Raw genomic sequence first — 22452 nt, 5'->3', positions numbered from 1 at the left:
GGGCAGCCACTCAGGTTTCCACAAGCGACAAGAGTCTATTAACCCCCAAAAACTTTGGAGCTGTTACACAGTTCGTGGGAATTTCATCTTCTGGATCAGTTCAATCTGATCTGTGGAGATTTTTCGAAGACCTGGCATGATGATGTGACCCAGGAACAAGACCTTTTGCTTGACCCACTGGAGCTTTTCTTTTGATGCTTTGAAACCAGCGTCCGCCAGAATATTGTAGACGATAACAGAGGCTTTCTCACAGTTCATTTCAGTCAGAGCAGAGACCATGATCTCGTCTGCGTACGGCAGAATGCAAACCGAAGACAGCAAGTCGATCCTTTTTATGTCTTTTTCACCGCAGCGGAGAGGACGGATGGTGAGTCAACATACCCTTCTTAGTATTTGCTCCCCCTATAGGTAAAGGCTAGCAGTGGCTGTGTGTCTAGATGCACTGAAAAAGAGAAATAAAAGCAGCACACAAATCAATGACAGAAATACTTTTGTGTGCATGGTAGAGCCCTGCAAGCCCGTCGGGGCCCGACGAGGCCCGACAGGCTAAGCCCATTTAGGCCGGGGTCGGTCCGTTTTTTTTTTCAGACCGGGCTCAGTTCGGACTCGGGCTTATTCTCTCCTCATTGTGTGTGTGTGTGTAGTAGAGACAGCGCGCATCTGAGAATGCGCGTCCGAGGACAGAGCGCACATCAAAGAGTAACTTCTAATCAGGTCTAGGAATATGCTTCGTAGTCTGGAGGTCTGAGGTGAGCAGCAGAGAGTTCTGATATATATCAGGGGCTACGAAAGACACTGACACCAAATGCCGTTCAAACATAGACCAAAGTTTATTAGACAGACTTCACATTATATAGTGTACAGAAAGGAAGCACCTGATAAACATTAGATAATGCCTAGAAGAATCATGTGAGCAGCTATTGAGCAAACATGTCTGGAGAAGAATCGCATAATCAGTCCCTTCGCAAGAACGTCTGAATACGGATACATAAATAATCATGTTTAGACAGTTGTATGGTGCAAACGAGGAAGGGGAGATTGGAACAGGAAAGTCTGGTCGAACTTCATGACCTGGACTGATCAGCCCATGTCAAGCTTTTCTGCATAGCCAAGGGAAATGTCACAACTCAATCTCAACTTAGTAAATACAAGACAAATGAACCGTTTCATTGCATCATTAATCATACGAGTATAACAATAAAGAAATATACAAGGTTTTATAAAAATATATCAAAAATATAAATGTGGGGTGTGGGGGAACAACATTTACATTTTAACAGTGAGCTATACATTTAATGAAACAAAAGTAAATTTCTATACATTCTTCTATAAGAGTGCATTTATGCAACTAAACAAATTATCTTGTGTATCTTCTTCATGGCTGCCAAGACGTTTTTTAGTTTAATCTCAGGTACAGTTGGATAAAGGCAAGCGGTGTGTGGTCACTTAGGTGGTTGTTTGCACACTTGTGAATAAGTTTAATCTCTGGCCTGATGCTGGAGGTGTTGCCCCACTGTGTGATAGATTGTGCTGTTTTCTTCCTTTTCCTCTTTTGTCTGAGCCAGGATCTTATAAAAGAATTTGGTGTTTAGAAAATGATTTTCTAAAGGGCTTAGCTGATCAGTTATTCTAAAGAAAATGTCCCAGCCTATATCAGTAAATAAAACATTTAATTAGTGTGGCAAATGTGCACATCTGTTTTACTGTAGATCAACTCCTGATGATCTTTATAATCTACACTAATAATTCATTAAACACTGTCCTTTAAATGTTTGAAACTCCACTGAACTCTAATAGTATTTTCAATGCCTTAAATCGATTATTTTCTTGCTAACACTTTTAATAAGCAAACGTTCTTACCTGATCATATATATGAGAGTCACCTTTGACTGTTTTCATTGGTTTAATCTGAAAGAAAGAGCAGTTACGTTTGAGCTGTGCATCTGTAGTATCAAACATCTGCTGAATTTTTACACCACGTCATTTTATTGATCATTTTGTTTCACGGACTTGGCAGAGTGGTCAGAGATGTCCAATAATCAGTTAAAATCGGGTACATGATGAAAGGAAATGATAAATATATATTTCATTGTATCATTATGCACTTCTGATCCTTAGCCTCCTCTCTACATTTGATCTATAGTTGGTCATTCTCTAAATCACTTTGTTCTTTAAAACTTAGCCTTTTGCATCTTATTTCTTGAGCTATCATTTGAGCCAAAGGTAAATTAGATATTTGGTTATATTAAATAATACAGGACATATTATAACATATAAATTTTTTGGAACATACAGGAAAGGAGCAAAAGTAAAATAAGTACTGGCCGCCTCTGTGACAAAGTGTTCTTAAAAGACAAGACTATTTGCATTATTTCTGGGGTAATTAACCGACCTATGAAAAGTAGCTACTTTTTTGTGTTCACCAGAATAAATTAACTTTCATTTTTGGGTGAACTATCACTGTAAACACAGACTACAAAAAGTGCATGTGCGCAAACATCACTAACCACTCAAAAAAAGACAATACCCATTACGGGATTAGCATCATGTTTGTCACCAAAACATTAAAATGTGTCTGGTGCTCAACATGCTACACACTTTAATGAATAATAAAAACTATGACAGCAAGTATTATGTGTGAAATTTACATGATAAATGATGAAGAGTAAATTGAAGCTTACCTTAGTATTAACTTCTTCATAGACTGTATTAGGTCTCTGTTTGGTACCTAAGATATTAAGAATTTACACTGTAAAAATGATCTGTTGAGTTAAATAACATGATTCAAAATGTTGCATATATTTTTAAGTAAATATAACTTTTTATATTTAGATTTTAGGTCAAAATAACAGGAAAACCTGTTGTATTAACACAATTATTTGAGTTTATGTAACAGATTCGCCAGGTTCTCTCCCCACTCATCACACACAATCATCATCACCTAAGTTTTAATCATCATAACCTGTCAAACGCACTTACCCTGCACTATTTAAGTTACAGACAAACACACACTCTTCCTCCAGTCTCATTAATGCAAGCTAGTTCATACTACTGTATCTTTCTCAAATCTCAACCATAACTTTGACTGTGTCAACCCAATTGTCGAAGGATCTCTACGTTGAAATTAAGGAAGGTAGGCTACTGTGTCCATCTGTGACAGAAAGAGCGTGTGTGTTGTAAGTGTCATCTGGTTTCATCATATCACCTTTTTATAGTTGCTGGTTTACTTTTAAGAATGTTCAATACACATCTTAGTTTTTATACTGTACATGTGTCTGTATCGTCTTCTGTTCATAAAAAAAATTATTAAAAAAATATGTAACATTTAGCTTATTAATGCTCATGTATACTGCACTTAAGCTGTTTATATAGTGTACTGATGCACACAATAATAAAGTGTATTTAAAGATTTAAATGTCACATGTTTCACAAGATTTCTAGAGTTATTGTATTAGGTTATGATGTCCTAAATGTATATTTACAGTGTAAGTACTAGAAACAATCTCTATACTTTATATTTTTTTACAGCTTCTCTTTTAGGAGCTCTGCTAATGCTGAGTTTACACCAACCGTGTTTCAGGCATCAAAATCGCGTCTATCACGCGTGGTTTGCCGCTTGAACAATTTGGATCCATCCGCGCGTGTAGAGCGGAGTAGACACGCGGAAAAAGCAAGCATTTGACGCGCGTCAGAGGCAAACTCCGCTTCTTGTGGGAGGCAGGGCCGGATTAACCATACGGGCAACTGGGCAATTGCCCAGGGGCCCAAGACCTCCAAAGGGCCCAGGACAGCATGCGCACGAGCAAAATACTGTATCTGGTAATCTCTTGCTGGCCGCTTTATATTAAACAAACTGTCAACACGGGCTTTTGCGCTGCAAAGAGAGACGCTGCGCTGCCTATGAACGAGCGGTTGAATCTCATGCGGACTGACCAATGAAAAGAGGGCCTCAAGTTTAGACCCTCTCCTCATTGGTCCATCCGCATGAGGTGGGTCAAAGGTTCGCCGAGCATTACGTGACGCACTTGCTACATTAGAAAAAAATGAGACATGGAGAAGCTAAGTGGGAGCGCGAAGCGGAAATTAAAAAAGGAAAAGGACATCAGAAACGCAGAAAATGTAAAGTATAAACAGTGGTGTAGTCTACGTGATTCGCAGTTATCAGCGCGATCCGAATCAAATTACTATAGCGGCGCGAAAGTGAATGCGGAGTAGCAAACCCACAGGCGATCAGCAAAGTAGCGCGAGAGCGATTCCAGTTATCACATGGAGAAATCTGCTTTGAATTGCTCTCGCGGTACTTTGACATCATCAAGAGGTCTGATTAGTGCCAAATGAAGTCGAACATGCAGCGTAGCTGCTCACGCCACAATGTAAACAAACAGACCATGTGGGAAGTGAACGAGTGGAGCAGTGCACAACATAAAATCCGGAGAGTTCACAACGCACATGTGAGTAAACAACATTTAAATCATCAATCCAGTTTATTACTTTATCTGGAGGTAAGAATCCAAATTGCAATAAAATAAGCCCGTGTTTATGTCCTGATGGTTTTTAGCTGCCTTCCAGCATGTTTGCTTGTGCTTCACAGTGTTAAACTTCCTTTCCCTGTGTTCATTTATATCTACGTTCAAGATGTAGCCTATATGATCTTAAACTTCTGTGAGGAAATTCATGTCTGCGTTGATGTTCAGTTCAGACTTGCAAATTAAAGAGCATTTTCTTCACTTTGGTTTGGGTGTCTAATATTAGGCTATATGATGTTCTTGTAATAATAATTAAGGTAAAAGCCTATTTTCATTTTTAGACAATGCTTGTATATGCAAAAAATAAGCTTTTTAAAATTAACGACTATGCAAATTAGAGTTAATCCATGGTCATCTTAAATGTGTATTAATTAAAAAGTTCTGTTAAGACAGATTCCGTCAACGACGAGGACAACTCAGCTTTCCTGCTTTGCACAAATCATTTCTGATGCCCATCTACAGAAGCCAAGATCGAGTCAAAATAAGATTAGCATTATTATTTAGAAACTTACTTCTCGTCATGTTTTCATATTTACTCACTCGCGTGGCGTCACCTTTTGAATGCAGTTGCGCGCTAAGACGTGCATGGACATGGATACATGCGTTCACGCGTCAGTGCCACTGCTTCGTCGCTTTTACAATTGTAAATTGGGTAACTACATTGCATATAGATCTGTTTTTGCCACTATTACCTTTGTAAATGAATACACTTAACTGCTAAAATGAGATTTACACCTGGACACAAAGGATTTGCACTGGGGCACGTGCCTCAGTAAAGGGGTGTGGCGACACCCCTGTCATTAGGTGTGTTCTACTTCATGGGGCGCAGCGCAGACCGATCGGCGGTTGACTTGAAGCAGTGCATTCCGGTTAGTATTTTCGTCCGACTTCAGCTGGCGCTGCAGGCACGTGACTGTGTCATATGGTTTTTAAGTACCGCGAGAGCGTTTCGAGAGTAGCCGCTATCTCAGCCGGTGCAGCTTCTCCAGAGCGGGTGCCCGGAGTTGTAATGACGTAACAGCTTTACGTGATTGGTCGCCTCATTGATGACAACGATCACATGCGTTTCAAGTTTAATCCAACCTTTAGTTTCACTAATAAACATTATAAATTCATGTTTTAAAACAGGAAAAAACACTTTAATATGCTTAAATATGTTACATTGTGTCGTGTAATAAAATAAAAATGAAAATAACAAACTCTATTGGTATTTTAATAATATAGGCTTGTTTCCCAGTATTTTCGGGTATACAGTATAAGCAGCAATTAAAATATTCGATATAAAATGTTTCTGGTTGCAACTTTTTATTAAAAGATTTGTTTTTATCAAATTCACCATCTAATTCACTTCATTCGCGATTAAAAACAAGGAAACACGGTGCACACGTCACTACGGCAAGCAGCAGGTGTCCGGCTTGACAGCTCCGTCTTCAGTTCCTCCCTCGACTGCATGCAGCAAACCTCGCCGATCGGTCTGCGCAGCGCCGGATGATCTTGAACACACCTTTTCAGTCTATCCTCTCTGCTCTGCCGTTCGCTCTCCTTCTTCCTTGTGTTTTGGTGGATGTGCTCGGTTCGTTTCCATGGTTTCTCGCGCTGGTTTCGCTGCAAAATGCACGCAGCCAGTGGGCGTATGAAACATCATCACGTAGCATTACGGCAAACACAGTGTTCATGGGAAATGTAGGAAGAACTGCCAGAGGGATAAATGACCGAGAACAGAGCTTATGCATGCAATGCCTCATTCATCACCGGCCAATCTGGCTAGTAAGTTTTTATAAAGTTTTTTAGAACCCTGTCCATAATGTAACTTAGGCTAAGTTTATAACCGTGACTTTTTTATACGGTTTGGGCATTCGTTCAGATGAAAACGCAGTACCAGGGCACTGAAACCGAATTTTTTTTAAAACCCCTGCCAGGGTAGAGGATTTTAAGAAATGACAGTTGCGGTGTTGTCGTGTAGACAGTAAAACCGGGGTTTTTGCCTTGCGACGTCACTGTTAGGCGTCTAATTGGCCAAGGTGTATTTACAATTTGGGTTAAATCGCCGCCTGCTGGTGTGGCATGCAGGAAGTGCAGCGCTTGATACTTGTTTTTGCTTTTTCATGTGGATGAAGATTGATTCGAAACCGAGCATGTGTGGACGGGATTTTTTTGGAGGAAAAATTCCGGTTATAAGAATACCCGTGTCCGCGTGGACTAGGCCTTAAAGTTACGGCTGCATGATAAATCGCATGCGATTGTCTCGGGCACCGCGTCAGTAAAGCCGGTTTATTGATTTGTAGTAAATCACCAGGAGATGCCGCTTTACTACTAATCAACGAGATGCGCGACAATCACATGCAATTTATTTCACTAGTTCGCCTGCACATTCAGATATTAATGATTAATGGTAAACAAACTTGGCTTGCTGTCCTCGAAGGGAGCTCTGCAGCTGAGCTCTGAACATTCAGAAAGAGCGAACCTGAGGCCAGTGCTCAAGCCCCAAGCTCTACCCTTGCAATAGGGAATGTAAAGGTGACGTCACGCCGTGTTGCATTATGGGTCCTCACCATATTTGCAGGATCGTGCCCTTTCCCGCTGTATTTGACTTTGTGTGTTTAGAGGCTGGCTATATTTGGATTTTCTGTCGAGGTAATACCACGTCTGAAAAACTGGACGCTTTTAACGTTCTAAGAACGTTCAAAAAAATAAACGTTTTCCAAACTTTCGTAAGATGTTACGGAACGTTTTTATAACGTAAAATTGTTAGCTGGGCTACTCCAGTGCTTCCCAATCCTGGTCCTTAATCCAAGCAATAAAAACGATGACAGACATTAACATTTTTACACTCATTTAAGCAAGTATGTGAGCTAACCGGGCTATAGCAAAAAATTTAAACACTAGTCCTTACACATTGAGCAGTTGTTTATGATTTATTTTGAGGTGACGGTTGTTAATACTTTCTCAGTAACAGTTAACAATTCCCATTAAATATATAAACTCACCTAAAGGATTATTAGGAACACCATACTAATACTGTTTGACACCCTTTCGCCTTCAAAACTGCCTTAATCCTAGGTGGCATTAGCTACGTTTACATGGACACATTTTGCGTCCATCGGATTAAAATCCTTCCGATTAATAAATCCTATCATAGCGTTTACATGAACACTTAATAATGTGATCGGATTGATGTGCGTGTTTATATGACACAAGATTTAAATCAGATTTGATAATTTGACACGCGCACATTGCACAAATATAGTTTCTCGCTGTTTCAAGATTTGCTTTGTGCCTCTTATAAAGCAGCAGCAAAAACACCCATTCACGTGTGCCCAAAAAGCGTATTTTACTTCACGCAGTGCTGCAGAGACCGTTCGCGAGAGCGAGTCCAAACACACGCATTTGTGGATCAGAGTATAAATCATGGACTGACCGGACAACGCTGTCTTGTATAGGGCTGGGTATTGACAAGGGCCTCCCAATACAATACGTATCACGATACAATACAGTGTGTTGCATGGTGCGATACATTGCAATACTTTTTCTTTTTTTGTCAAAAATGTAAAAAAATAGAGCTGAACAGAGTGTTTTTTAATTTTCTGCCATTTTTTCACTCCCTCTAACTTCTGAGACATTGGCCGAACGGCCGTATATGGCAGACAACTGGACAATGACAACTACAACAGCGGCAGAGGAGGTCGTTTGACGCACACAGAGGGATTTGATGGATTTTAAATATCGATTGTACAGATCAAAATATCGATACACTATCGATACAGCTAACTATCACGGTAGTTAGCTGTATCGGTATTTCTGCACAGCCCTAGTCTTGTATCACTTTATGGGGAATTGGAAGGATAATAGGAACAAGATTAACAAGACAATCACTTCTTGTGACTTCCTTCAACGAAATAAACTCGAGTTATTTGCATCACATGTCATTACGGCAATTCTACCTCATTGCACGTGTGCATATGCTCCACACTCCCGTCCTGTAGGTGGCGGGAATGCACCTTTCAGTGGGTTTGCCAACCGCCATAAAAAAAAAAAGAAGATGGCACATGTGCAGAGCTTTCCAGTTTCAGTTATCCATCCGATCAAGTGTTTACATGTCCTTTTGAGCGGATTACAAAAGGTATAAACCACCCCTAACAAGCGGATTAGATTTTTAATCAGATTGGCACTTTTTAGTCCGATTGAGGTGTTTACATTTTTATTCAGATTGATCATTTAAACGGATTACAAATGTCCATGTAAATGCAGCTATTGCAGGGCCGGCCCTGGCCAATTTGCTGCCCTAGGCAAGATTTCACCTGGTGCCCTTTAGAATCACAGAATCACAATTGTGTTCCAATAATTTTGTTCATAAACTTACACAGAAACAAACTGCACAGCTTTGTCTTGTTTTTCTTTATTTTGAAAGCATTTTGTAAACACACACAAACACACATGCACGCACATACAATACCCTGTTACTCAGGCATTTGATCTTGACATTGTTAAAATCTTGTCTTTTTTACGCTGTACATTTAAGTTAAAATATTTAATTTTGTACAAGAAAACAGCTCTTATAAATTAATTATTAGTAGCATGTTGTAGTGTCGCGGGAGACTGTGCTCATTGTTAAATAGCTCTGCGGCCACACCGCACCGAAGCGGCACTCCAAAATACAAACCCAGAACCCAGCCAACGTCAAGAACAAGAAAAAAACTATAAGGCCGAGACGCGGGACCTAAATTACGCCACACGGACCATGGTTTAAACCCCAACTCTTCTGGACAAAAATACCAACTTTGTCTGGTATTAACAAACTGCACATTGGAGCGCCGGCTGCTCCCTGCGGCGCCGAAGACGCGTGATGGCACATATGCACAGATATTTACGTACAATCTATTGGAAAGCGGAGGAGTCATTAGTTGGGTTAGTACAATAACGAAATTATAGCTTTTAAATAGAATTTTTTTTTAAAGAGATATATTTTTTTAAAAAGTTTAAAAGTGCAGAACTCTTCTCAAGGGGAAGAAAGCTATACTTTTCCCCTTCCGTGCAACCTATCGGAAAGCGCAGATGAGTTAGTTGGGTTAGTAAAATAATGAAATTATAGATTTAAGTACAAAATAGTATTTATATAAAGAGAAATATTGAAATAAAAAGTGCTGAACTCTTCTTAAGTGGAAGTAATAAAGTAAAATAACGAATAATAATTATATAATAACGAATAATAGTTTCCAATAGGTTGCACGTAAATATCTGTGCTGCCACTAGTACTCCGTCCGAGCGCGTCTTCAGCACCGTGGCCAGCACTCCAATGCGCAGCTTATTAACACCAAACAAAGTGAACAAGTTGGTATTTCTTTGCAGAAACACTGAAACCCAAACACGGTCCGTGTAACATTATGCAAATTCCGCGTCTCTGTCTGATTGTTGTTTCCGTTTACTTGTTCCCGACGTTGGCTGAATTCTGGGTTTATATTTTAAACTGCCGCTTCAGTGCAGTATAGCCACAGAGCTATTTAACAGCATGATCTTCCGAGATACTATGCTACTAATAATTCATTAATAACTGCTGTTTTCTTGTGCAAAATTAAATATTTATAGTTAAATGTTTATATACACATATTAAAAAAATATATAATTTGGGCGCACGGATGCCCCAAGGGGTCGGCGGCGCCCTTAGAATTTGCCTATTCCGCCTATGCCCAGGGCAGGCCCTGAGCTATTGATTCAAATAGGTGCTGAAAGCATTCTTTAGAAATGTTGGCCCATATTGATAGGATAGCATCTTGCAGTTGATAGAGATTTGTGGGATGCACATCCAGGACACGAAGCTCCCGTTCCACCACATCCCAAAGATGCTCTATTGGGTTGAGATCTGGTGACTGTGGGGGCCATTTTAGTACAGTGAACTCATTGTCATGTTCACGAGACTAATTTGAAATGATTCGAGCTTTGTGACATGGTACATTATCCTGCTGGAAGTAGTCATCAGAGGATGGGTACATGGTGGTCATAAAGGGATGGACATGGTCAGAAACAATGCTCAGGTAGGCCGTGGCATTTAAACAATGCCCAATTGGATCTAAGGGGCCTAAAGTGTGCTAAGAAAACATCCCCCACATTATTACACCACCAGCCTGCACAGTGGTAACAAGGCATGATGTATCCATGTTCTCATTCTGTTTACGCCAAATTCTGACTCTACCATCTGAATGTCTCAACAGAAATCGAGACTCATCAGATCAAGCAACATTTTCCCAGTCTTCAACTGTCCAATTTTGGTGAGCTCGTGCAAATTGTAGCCTCTTTTCCTATTTATAGTGGAGATGAGTGGTACACGGTGGGGTCTTCTGCTGTTGTAGCCCATCCGCTTCAAGGTTGTGCGTGTTGTGGCTTCACAAATGCTTTGCTGCATACCTCAGTTGTAATGAGTGGTTATTGCAGTCAAAGTTGATCTTCTATCAGCTTGAATCAGTCGGCTCATTCTCCTCTGACCTCTAGCATCAACAAGGCATTTTCGCCCACAGGACTGCCGCATGCTGGATGTTTTTCCCTTTTCACACCATTCTTTGTAAACCCTAGAAATTAATGTGTGTGAAAATCCCAGTAACTGAGCAGATTGTGAAATGCTTAGACCGGCCCCCGGGGCACCAACAACCAAGCCACACTCAAAATTGCTTAAATCACCTTTCTTTCCCATTCTGACATTCAGTTTGGAGTTCATGAGATTGTCTTGACCAGGACCACACCCCTAAATGCATCGAAGCAACTGCCATGTGATTGCTTGATTAGATAATTGCATTAATGAGAAATTGAACAGGTGTTCCTAATAATCCTTTAGGTGAGTGTATATCCAATATATTGGACATAAATGAGGACCGATTATGAGACGTTAGAAAGTGTAAAGAGATGTTTTATCTGTAGACTGGTAATTAAATGTTTTGCTTTAAACAAATGCATCTATTTTTAAATGTTTTTTTAAAATGCTACCAAACGGATTTACTGTATATGAAGACTCTGTACCTGTAGATATGGTAAAATGAGAAATATTTTTAAGTAACGCTTAAGTAAAGACTTTCATTGGTTTATTGCACGTTACGCCCAAAACACACCCATTTCTCATTTCGAGAATAGGAACTATCCTTTTCGCCCGTGCGCTCGGCGCACAAACCATTTTTTCCCGTCGTTAAATTAGCAAAAGTGAAACCAGACACGCCCGTTTATACCGCTTTAGACCATGCAATGAGAGAGTTAAAATAAGGCCCATTGTGTTATTGCTATTGAGATATATGTTTAGTAATAAAAGTCTAACTGGCAAAAACAAAAGGTTTTTTTTCTCTGGGTTGGGGTAGGGGGCTTCATAAAGGAATTCATGCTTAGGGCACCAAAATGGCTAGCAGCGGCACTGAGTCTTGGGCTGCTAAATCATATGGATCTATGTTGTTTATCTTGGACAGTTTGTCCAAATAAAGTTTTTTTTGGCAGTGGCATTTAGTTTCTCCCGAAAGGGTCCCTTCTCTTTTTCTTTCCACTTCTCCATTTTTTCCATTCTTCTTCAATTTTACCTTGTTTTAGCCAAACACACCCACAATTAAATGGCATAGCAATGGTCGGTGAAACCGTAAAGATGGCACCCACGTCCCACAATGCAACACTGCTTGACGTATCTTCACATTCCATATAGAAACTGCACAGAGGAAGAAAGAGAGCACTGAATGAGGAGATGGGAAGGAGGAGGGATGCCGGAAAAACTGCAGCTGGACCCGGAGGCCTGCTGTTGTTGAAACAACACTTCTTATTTGAAACTGATTCGTCAGGTTCTTCCCTCACTCAGCACACACAATCACATTTAAGTTCTTATTGCAGTCACCTGTCACCCCTTATCACCAGTCACTATTTAAGTTACAGTCGTGCACACACACGCACGCACGCACACACACACACACACACACACACTCTTACTCACTCACTCACTCACTCACTCACACACTCACTCTAGGTTTATCTGTGGCAGGAAGAGTGTGTGTGTGCTAGAACTATCATCAAGACTCTACTTATCACCTTTATTTCTCCACAAGTATCTGCTGGTTTAAGTTTACACTTTTAATAAACATCATTACTGTCTCCCGTTGTCTTCTGTGTCATAACTTTATTACCCTACAGATGAAAATGTAGACGATGTTTTTCCTAAGATAACGTGTATCAGCCTTGGAGGAACCTGCATAAGAAATCTAATCTAACCTTAATAATTTGAATAGTAATTTAAAAAAAAGGACAAACACAGAAATGACTCACTATCTAGTCTACTAATAAGATCATTGTAAGGTTGTTGGAAAATCACCATATACTGTAGTAAAATGTTACTTCTGCAGTAAAATCTTTATACATCCTTTACTTGTCTGAAAATAATCCTGAGTTTCTGCATTATATCATAAATCAACAGCAAACCACAAATTTCTCCATAAAGAAAGTTGTAACTTGGAGAAATCTGTCTATTGTGTTCTATCTGAAAACACAAGACGCTAACAAGGTGCAACAAGGTCTGCATCAAAGTCGTGAGTTCAGTTCTCAGCCAACACAATTATTGTGTTGTTATCAAGTATTGTTGTTGTTATTATTGTATTGTTATCAAGTCAAGATAAGATAAATGCCAAATGCCTAAATATAAATATATATATATTGTAAGCGAATTTGCCAAGAGGTTCTGTAATTTATATTTTAAGTTTAAAGTTGTGTATGGTTTGAAGGGAGTGCTTTAATGTTAAATGTAAACAAATAATATATACCTTTATTTATTTTCCCACGGATGAATAAAAAAATCAACAAAACCACCGACGACACTGTCACCATACAGATCACTATGTTGCGATGTGTGATGGAATAGATTTGTTGTTCTGGTTTCTTTGGATGTAGATCTGTAGCAACAGTCAATTCAAACAAAGTCACTTATAAGATTAGTAAACATTATGATCTATGAGATATCTGCTAGATTATGCTATTGGTGCATCTTTATTAAAAGCATTGTGTTGTGTTGTCTAGGAGCAAATGTTTACCTTCACAATTCTGAGGAATGTTTATTTTGTTTGTTTCCGAGCTGATAGGGTTGCTATGGTTACAGATGATGGTTTCATTACTACAGATCAGGATGAGAGTGAACTTCTCATGTGACGTCACTTCCTCTGGAGAGCAGCTACCATTATTATAAGTGGAGATAAGTGAGAGGTCATGAGCTCTACATGTGAAGTTTACACTACAGGAGTTACCGTTTAACCCGTTAGAGTTGACAGTCAGCTCAGGAGTCTTTACTGGATCTGGAACACACATGCAAAATATAAACCCACAAAGATACACAACAGAGAATAATGAACTGTAGAAAGACCAACCTTGTGTATCCAGTAACAGAAATAAACTGTTATAATTTATGTCAGGTGAAAGTGAGCAGCTTGTCAAGTATGCAAGACATTCAACATCCCCCTGTTGAATTCGACCATTTGGTGTTTTGAAAAAAATTGTTTATGGTTACAGTTTATGAAATAAATCATTTTGACCAGCAGATGTCCATAGAGACCCATGTATGTGGCCAACTGCTCAACATTAATACTTTAGTGAAACATTTTGTGAATTTATGTTCATATAAACATTAGAAAGGACATTAAAAATAAAAATGATTTTTGATGCATTTTGAAATGTCTGTTTTTACAAAATGACACAGAAATTTGACTAAATGTAAGGGTGTGTGTGTGTGTGCTTTGTTTTTTTGTGTCTTATTGCATTTGTGCTCTAGTACCAGGCCTACCTTTGTGTGTCAATTTTTTCAGATTTATTCTGGATGCATTGATTTTATTTGATGAATAACAAGAAACAAATTATTTTTTCCAATTTCCCATTCATTTCAATTGGGGTCATTTTTACCCCCAAAGGGCCTCTTTTGGTGAATTTTTTTTACACCTCTTTAGAACGACCGAATCAAGCCCAGTTTTTCATATGAATCTTGACAGATAATCTGGAAAAGTCACAAAATCTTATTCCAATGAGATGAAGGGAACCATGTTTTTTTAACTAAATAAAAGTGGGTTGGGGGTAGAATTGACCCCAAGGGACTTATTAGGGTTAACCCTCTGGGGTCCGACCATTTTGGGACACTCTCAGAGGTTCTGACATGCTCTTACATTTGGTCTTTTTTCAGTTGCTTTAAAACATAATTTTTTCTTTAAAATGATGTGAAAATCACCCTGCCTACTTAGTCACATAAAACAATGTATTGATTTAGAAATTGTAAGACACTTTTTGTTTAGAGTGGCCGTATGCGAGAAGGATTGATTGACAGCTAGCAAACAAAGGCTCGCATAATGAGCTGCATAATGAGCTGCATAATGAGGCAGGAATCTGAGAGTGAACTACAGTAAAGAATGTGAGGACAAATGTATACATGTTTGTTTGAGGTTTATTAAGTTACCAATGTAATCAAAATAGAAATGATGGTTAGTAGGACATTTTCAGTTTATTTGGAAACATACCCTATTCAAAAACTTTGTATAAACTAAGAAACTGATACACAACAGAGCTGTAAACTTCATGTGGCTCATGTTACAATATAACTTTATGTCCAAAAAGTGTTTTCCACTTCATAGTTTTGTACTGATGAGAGAGATGCAGACCTCTAAGAGAGTTATAAACAGCTGCTAGCATAAATTGTCCACAGAAATACCCTTACATATATAACTGATGGGTAAATATGATACTACATTCATAAACTATCTTGTACATAAACTTAATCTCAGATAAACATCTGCAGCAATTAGTTATATAAAAAGTTGTTTTCAGATGACTGTTTTCAGATGCCCATCCCCTTATCGTCTAGCTTCTATTTTAAACGTGTTTCTGTAAGCGTGTATGAACTTTAAAACTTTTGGGAGTACATCGACTCAGCGCAGTAACACTCTCCCTCTCCCATTATGAGAGTGAGAAGGGCAGCAGACTTTTCAGGCGAGTCGAAGTACTCCCAAAAGTGCTATTACGCCATAAAATATAGTTCCTCTTTTAAATCCGCTTAGAAAAGCGCTACGTTTTATTTTGTACCACCAAACTTGCTCGTATAACTACTCGTCTTAAATAGGAAAAACGTTGATGTGTTTGGTCACTTCTAACTTTATCTCTGATTGGTACCATTGAATGAATGGGGCTAAGCTAAATGCTATCGCAGTAGCCTACTCTGCTCTGATTGGTCAACTGACAGAGTGTCTTTGCACACAATGCACAGATCACAGATCAGTCTCACAGACCACAGATCGGTGGCACAGACCAACAACAGTGCAACATGTATTGACCTCGTGCTAACATGATTTACTGAGAAGACATTGTCAACATCAATACACATCATTCATCATTAATCCAAGCAATAAAAACGACGATTGAAACTAACATTTTACACTAATTTAAGCATTTATCTAAACTAACCAGGTCATAGCAAAACCGTAAATAAGCATGCATTAGCCGTTTGCTAACGTGACTCTCTGACAGTAAATGAACAGTTTAAACACACAACATCATTCATCATTAACCCAAACAATACAAACGACGATTAAAACTAACAATTTTACACTCATTTAAGCATTTATCTAAACTAACTGGGTCATAGCAAAACTGCTTGCTATCGTGGCTCTGACAGTATATAAGTTAGAGTTTAAACAACAATATCATTCATTATTAATCCAAGCAATAAAACGACTATAGACATTTTAAACTCATTTAAGCAAGTATGTAGCTATAATCATACTTACAGGTTGTGGTTAGGAGACGCATGTTGTTCCAAATAAAGTGGGTACTGAACCATCTTGCATTGCCAAACGTCTAAATCCCTCCGTTAAAAATTAATTTTAAGCACTGATTCTTCACAGCCAGACACGTTTAGAATATCCCTCCTTGAAAAAGTCTCCTTTGGTAGTGAAAACAACAAAAGCTGAAAACAGCGTGAGCTGATGTTTACACTCACACACACTAGCTAGCTGTGGGCGGGTCATAGTTTTCGTTTCTCCCGCAGGCAAGGCTGTAGGCGGAGATTAGTATCTCATGTGACGTGGATAAGTTCCTGTGACGTGGATAATATCAGGAAGAAGACTCACTCCCTATAATGACTCGTTTCAGCGATTCAGAGTCGACTCCCTGCTTTAGAAGCCAATAACTTTATTAATCGTGCACTTTTTGGTTCAACTACTTTACACGTTGTTTACATTGATGGACAGCTACACGACACACTGCAATAAAGGTTAGTTTCGATTCTGGATCTGTGTGGCTCTTTAATATTGAAAATGAGTAGACTATTCCTTTAAAGATAAATGCTTCTCTTCCTCAATGTCCAGACATAAATGAAGATATTCCTCACGTGTGTGTAAAGTTTATCTCCCAAACATGCGGTAAAGTCTTTAAATCTGATCAAACTTTACGCTTTGCTTGTTATGGTTGAACAGCTCGTGTGTCTTCATTACCATGTCAACAGCTGTGGGCGTGGCCGAATTAAAGATAATGAAGTCAGCCAGGAAAAACGGTACTCTCTTTACTTCAAGGTAGATTACATAAACAGGCAATAGTTGTTTTCGATGATATTTAGCTTGTTTAAAAGTAAACATTTCAGGTTTTTCTGGATATGTGTATCATGCTTGTGTGACGAGTATTCGCAGAGTTTTAATTGATTTTTGTAACGTGTTTTGAGAGACAGCTGGCGGAGACAGAAATGTCTGGATGCACACCCTGTTTATTTTCTTTATTTGACAAAAACACAAAGATCTGTTGTTATTGTGAATGAACACATATTAAAGAAGAACCTTTATCGTTTCAAATGATGTCAAACACGTAAGTGTATGATTATTAATGATGGAGTATTTTAAGTTGATTCTGCCATGATAAGGAAAAACCACGTCAAAACGCAGCCCCGCGTTTTTGGACCACAGGGGGTTAAATGAACATGAAACATTTTCAGTCCTTATCTTTTACAGTAAGTTACTGGCAACCAGCTGCATTATTACAGCTGATTTTTTACAGTGTATGTTTACATTATATGTAGTATAGTACTGTACTGTCTAAGTAAAGATAATGTAAGAAATAATTGACAATGGGCTGTTGAATTATTTGAAAATAATGCACACTCTATGTGGTAATGTGGCATGACGCAAAGTGGATGTGCATTATTTTAAAATAATTCAAAGGACCGGAATCAATTATTCTACTTATACCGCGGTACCACAAACATTGCTCTGGTGATTATTTTAAGACATTTGGCAGGTTAGGTGTGCGGTTTACAGAAAAATAATCAACACTGCTGGAACATTTCTCAGCCAATCAGAATAAGCATTCAACCGGCCTGTGGTATAAGTGACAGTAATCAAACCACATTAAATTAGATCACAACAAAAAAAGTTTTCAGCATAAATTAATTATTGTATTGTATTCTTTTCATGGTGCTACATTTTGTATGCTGTTAGACTGCAAACCCCTAACAAATCTACATGTCATTATTCAGCTCTCCCACTCACCTATAACAGATACTCTGTGTTCAGCAACATCTCTATTTGTTTTTCCAGTTATTCTTGCTGTATAAACTCCACTGTCTGTCTTCTTCATGTTCTTCAGTGTTAGAGAGAAACTTTCATTATTAAACTCCACTATGTCCTTGTAGTCATCGTAAAACTTTACTTTTTTAAATTCTTTATAATATTTCACTATAGTGTCTGATTTATTATTCAGCCAGAATATCTCTTCAAACTTATCAGGTAGTTTATCTCTCTGTATATTCAGTTGAAGAGAAGCTCCTGTCTCCACAAACACAGTGTCTTCAGTACTGAACCCTGAGGAGAGAAATACAGATTAGTGGTTGCTGGTTATATTTTCCATAAACCCATTTATCATCAATAACATTCAACATTGTATGAACATACATTATCATGTTCTTTTATTATTTCAAAAAAAAAAAAATTGTATTTAAACATCTGATCTTACCATTTTAACTTGGTATTATTGTAATAAATAACTTTTAGACAGCTCTGTGAGGTAAATGAATAAAATGGGGGGGAAAAAATCTGTTTTATAGGTCATAAATGATACACACACATTATTGTAGACTTTCTGGGTCTTTTCTCTGAAATTAGATATTAGATAACTCTGAATTAACAAAAGACTTTACACTCTACAAATAAATTTGACAGAGTATACAGACATTATCCAGATATATAATAAGCTTTCATGAAACCTCCTTGGGCAGCAACTAAATCACATTTGTAAATGTAAATGTAGTATATATTGTAATTAAATAAATATCATACAAGAATATTCAAAACAGTTACAGTGTGCATAATAAAAAATGACAAAAGATTACTAGGTTTTCACTAGGGTTTCACACACATGGTTACCTATCATTACACTGTAAATAATTATTTGCTTTATAAAAAAATTTAGTTGAATCAACTAGTTGAAAGAAGTCAACTTTATTTCATAAGTTGTTGCAACGCATCTCTAGTCAATGTAAATAAGAGTAAGTTGACATGACTTGCAAATCTGGATTTATGAACAGATGGATTTATGGACGCACAGGACCCAGTCTGAGCACACATGCATACTTTGGGCAAGGGGAAGATTTTGGGCAAACGCAATTGCATTGAAGACAGTTTAAATGTGTGCACACTCTTTGGGCGAGAGCGGAGAGAAATTTATAAGGAACTGGGAAGCGAACCTGTCTAGGCGGAACCACTCCCTATGAGGTTTCACTAAGTGCCATAAGATATGATTCTTGCATTTTTTGAACTTCCGGTGGTGAACGCTGGCACTGTTGGCTGCCGTTGGTCCCGGATGATTCGTTTGTTTTCGTTTGTTTTGTTGCTTGCTTTTAATCGATAATAAATTATTTACATTTTTTGACAACGGGCATTGCATTTTTTTTCTCATGCTAATGTGTACCGGGGGATTACTGCTTAAACGGAGTTGACATTGGCTAGCGGTGTTTCACAACTCCCTATTGTAATGGTCGTGACCGCTGTAATGTATTTACGGTAAATAAGGGTACTCCCATATGCCTTTACGGTAGTCCAATTATATAGGGGGATTACGGTAGTGTTCTTCCTTATTTAAGGTAGAGTGAATTTTATTATGTAAGGTAATGTTTTTAAAATGCATGACATGTGGTGTAATTGCGTATATTTAAATATGTCATGCAGGCAATGATGAAGGGTTGTACCTGTGCGATGAGACATTTGTTGTAGCTGCTGCCAGGTATGTGATACGTAGCTAAAGTGCATTGTTACGGGTGTTTTGTAAATGTTTTTGTGCTTTGATGTATTTAAATGTATTGTAGTGTATTCGGTATTTAAGTAATGCATGTATTTAAATGTATTGTATTGTAGTGTATTTGATATTTGGGTAATGCATGTATTTATGGATGATGTGTTTTTATTGTTAAATGTTGGGTGTAAGATTAATGGTGATTTCTGGCTCTGTTTTAGGAGCTGGCCTATGTCACTGTTTTGAGGCTTTAGATATAATTATATATAAACCCAATGTGTTTCTAAATCCACATGTGAGGTACTTAAAAGTGTTAGCCCATTTTAATATACCCACATGCACTTGCTACCAAAGAAGCCTATTTATGTGTATTCTATGTAGGCTCTACACTATGTTCCGGCTCTAAACTTCAGGTGGATTACTGCATGAACGGAGTTTACATCGGCGAGTGGCTATTGGCGATTTAAAGCTCCCTGTGATCCGGTTCTAGGCTTCAGGTGGTTGTTGCCCTGAGCCTCTGTGACCTCCTGCGATGTCTCTGCAAGCGATTTGGCCTGTGATCGACGCCTGTAGCGGAGTCTGAACGTGTCGTGGTCTGACTGTGATCATCTGATTGACCATCATCAATTCTACAAATAGCCCTCTCTCCATTTACTATTGACTGTATACTCCTATACTGATGAACTATGTCTCCTGGGGAGCTACCCGCTTTAGCCCTATGTGCTTGGCTTATCTTTCTATTTTTCAGCTATCCGGTTGCGGCTATACTTCGTTATACCTCAACTGAGCTTTTTCAACTTAGATCCTGTCACTTCGAAGTACCATCTGTGTTGTTTTCACATTGTGACATGTTCTATGTTCCCTGCCGAAAATATGTACAACGGGGCTCTCAGCGAAGATGAATATAGATGAATCCACCACTATTAACTCATCCTGGTCCTCAAGACCGTGCTCGGTAAGGAAAACCACAAGTTCTGTTGATTCCAGTCTGTTTGCTCATCCTGCCAGACCAGCGGACTCAGGTAGGCCTTCCGAATCTGTTTTAATTCATTGTGGGCTTTGGAACGTACGTTCACTCTCAACAAAAGGTCCAGTGTTGCATGAGCTAATATGTGATCGTAAATTAGACTTGTTATGTCTAACTGAGACTTGGCAACATAAGGACGATTTTGCACAGCTGAACCAGTCTACCCCTCCGGGCTATGTGTATGCCTGTAAACCCTGCGAGATGGGTCGAGGTCTAGCAGTATTTTCATAAGGAGTCATTGAAAGTGTCATCTATATCGGTACCAGACTTTGCATCTTTTGAGTCGTTGGTCCTTCAAATTCATGGTCCTGTGCCTACTGTTTTAGTTTACCGTCCTCCAAAGGCAAATCCTAACTTTTTAAACAATTTTTCAAACTTTTTAACCCACATCAGTTCTCTATCGGTCAACGTGATTTTAACTGGTGATTTTAATATTCATGTTGACAATGAAAATAGTACTTGTGTAAGGGACTTTCTATTTTGCCTGGACAGCTTCGATATACAACATTATGTTGAAAATCCTACCCATTTAAAAGGTCATATACTTGACCTAGTTTGTTGTTCAGGTATTATACCACATAATATTACTATCTCTGACCTGTCTCTCTCTGACCATTTCCTGGTGTCGTTTAATGTAGGCCTTGTGTTATTAAAGGGCCCATGTCACACGACTTTTTTTAGATGTCAAATAAATCTTTGGTGTCCCCAGAGCACATATGTGAAGTTTTAGCTCAAAATAGCAGATAAATAATTTATTATTGCATGTTAAAATTGCCACTTTTTAGGTGTGTGCCGTTTTGGGTGTGTCCTTTAAAATGCACATGAGCAGATGAAGTGCAAACACTGATCCTAATGATGGTGGTTTGTTGAAATTGAACTCAATTGTTGTGTGAATTATTTTCTCTCTGCACTAAATGACAGTGCTGTGGTTGTAGTCGGGGAGCCAAAGTCTCAAAAATGGGTTGAACCTGACCTGGTCTGCCATACTTTTTATTTGTGTTTTTTCTTTTAACTTTGACCCCAAGAACCAATAATTGGAGGGTCTGCTCTGCCGGAAATATCGCGAAAAAAATTTGTGGCTATTTTAGTGAATGTACCCTTTATTTTTATCAGAAAATTTGGAAAAAAATGTTTTTCCTCAAATCCTCAGTGGGTTGGGTAAACTGTCAATAAATGCATTCCTGATACACAGAACACATGTGCTGACAACATCCACTGAAAAAATAACTCTTAAAACACATTTCTGCATAATTTTGCATCAATTTAATGCAATATTGGCAATGGCACATTTTCATCTTTACTTCATTGGCAATCAACTATCATCTGAGGCAATAAAATAATTAAAGTCATTTTGCTGTATTATATTTATTGTGTGACACATTTCCATTGGGGAACAGGGTTATGTTGAAATTAAAAAGATCCCTAGATCATGATGTTTAATAATGTGGACATTAACAATCATGTTATCCAGTATGTCTTTCGGAATTTTGAAAGTAGCCAAAAATTCTGTTAAGGTTCTGAGCCTGTTGATGGCCAACTAGTAGTGAAATCATCACAGATCCATTGATTTTGGTTGGATTTTTATCATTTTTTCTGTGTAATGAGTATACTGTTTGGTGAAAATAATGATATATTGACTGATGTTATAAC

The 22452-nt window shown here is 38.4% G+C and overlaps 1 protein-coding gene across 3 annotated transcripts in view; it reads right to left on the bottom strand.

Annotated features, from left to right (window-relative positions):
- Positions 1-725: 725 nt before the first annotated feature.
- The window catches only part of LOC129441630 (CD48 antigen-like), a 34544-nt gene continuing 12817 nt past the window's right edge, over positions 726-22452 (bottom strand). The window contains exons 2-8 of one of the 3 annotated variants that reach the window (XM_073872338.1): positions 18038-18349; positions 13772-13819; positions 13562-13687; positions 13295-13423; positions 2682-2728; positions 1861-1908; positions 726-1568 (exon numbers count right to left, since the gene is read on the bottom strand). In XM_073872338.1, coding sequence (XP_073728439.1) covers positions 1479-1568; positions 1861-1908; positions 2682-2728; positions 13295-13423; positions 13562-13687; positions 13772-13819; positions 18038-18349 — 800 coding nt within the window. In that variant the 3' untranslated portion in view covers positions 726-1478. Of the gene's footprint in view, positions 1649-1860; positions 1909-2681; positions 2729-13294; positions 13424-13561; positions 13820-18037; positions 18350-22452 lie in introns of all 3 variants that reach the window. The other 2 variants (XM_073872326.1, XM_073872332.1) reach the window with 2 other exon arrangements.

Source organism: Misgurnus anguillicaudatus, chromosome 2 (assembly GCF_027580225.2).
Source record: "Misgurnus anguillicaudatus chromosome 2, ASM2758022v2, whole genome shotgun sequence".
Classification (NCBI taxonomy): Eukaryota; Metazoa; Chordata; class Actinopteri; order Cypriniformes; family Cobitidae; genus Misgurnus; species Misgurnus anguillicaudatus.
Note: the sequence above shows the minus strand (reverse complement) of the source record. Positions and strands in the feature narration are given on the sequence as shown.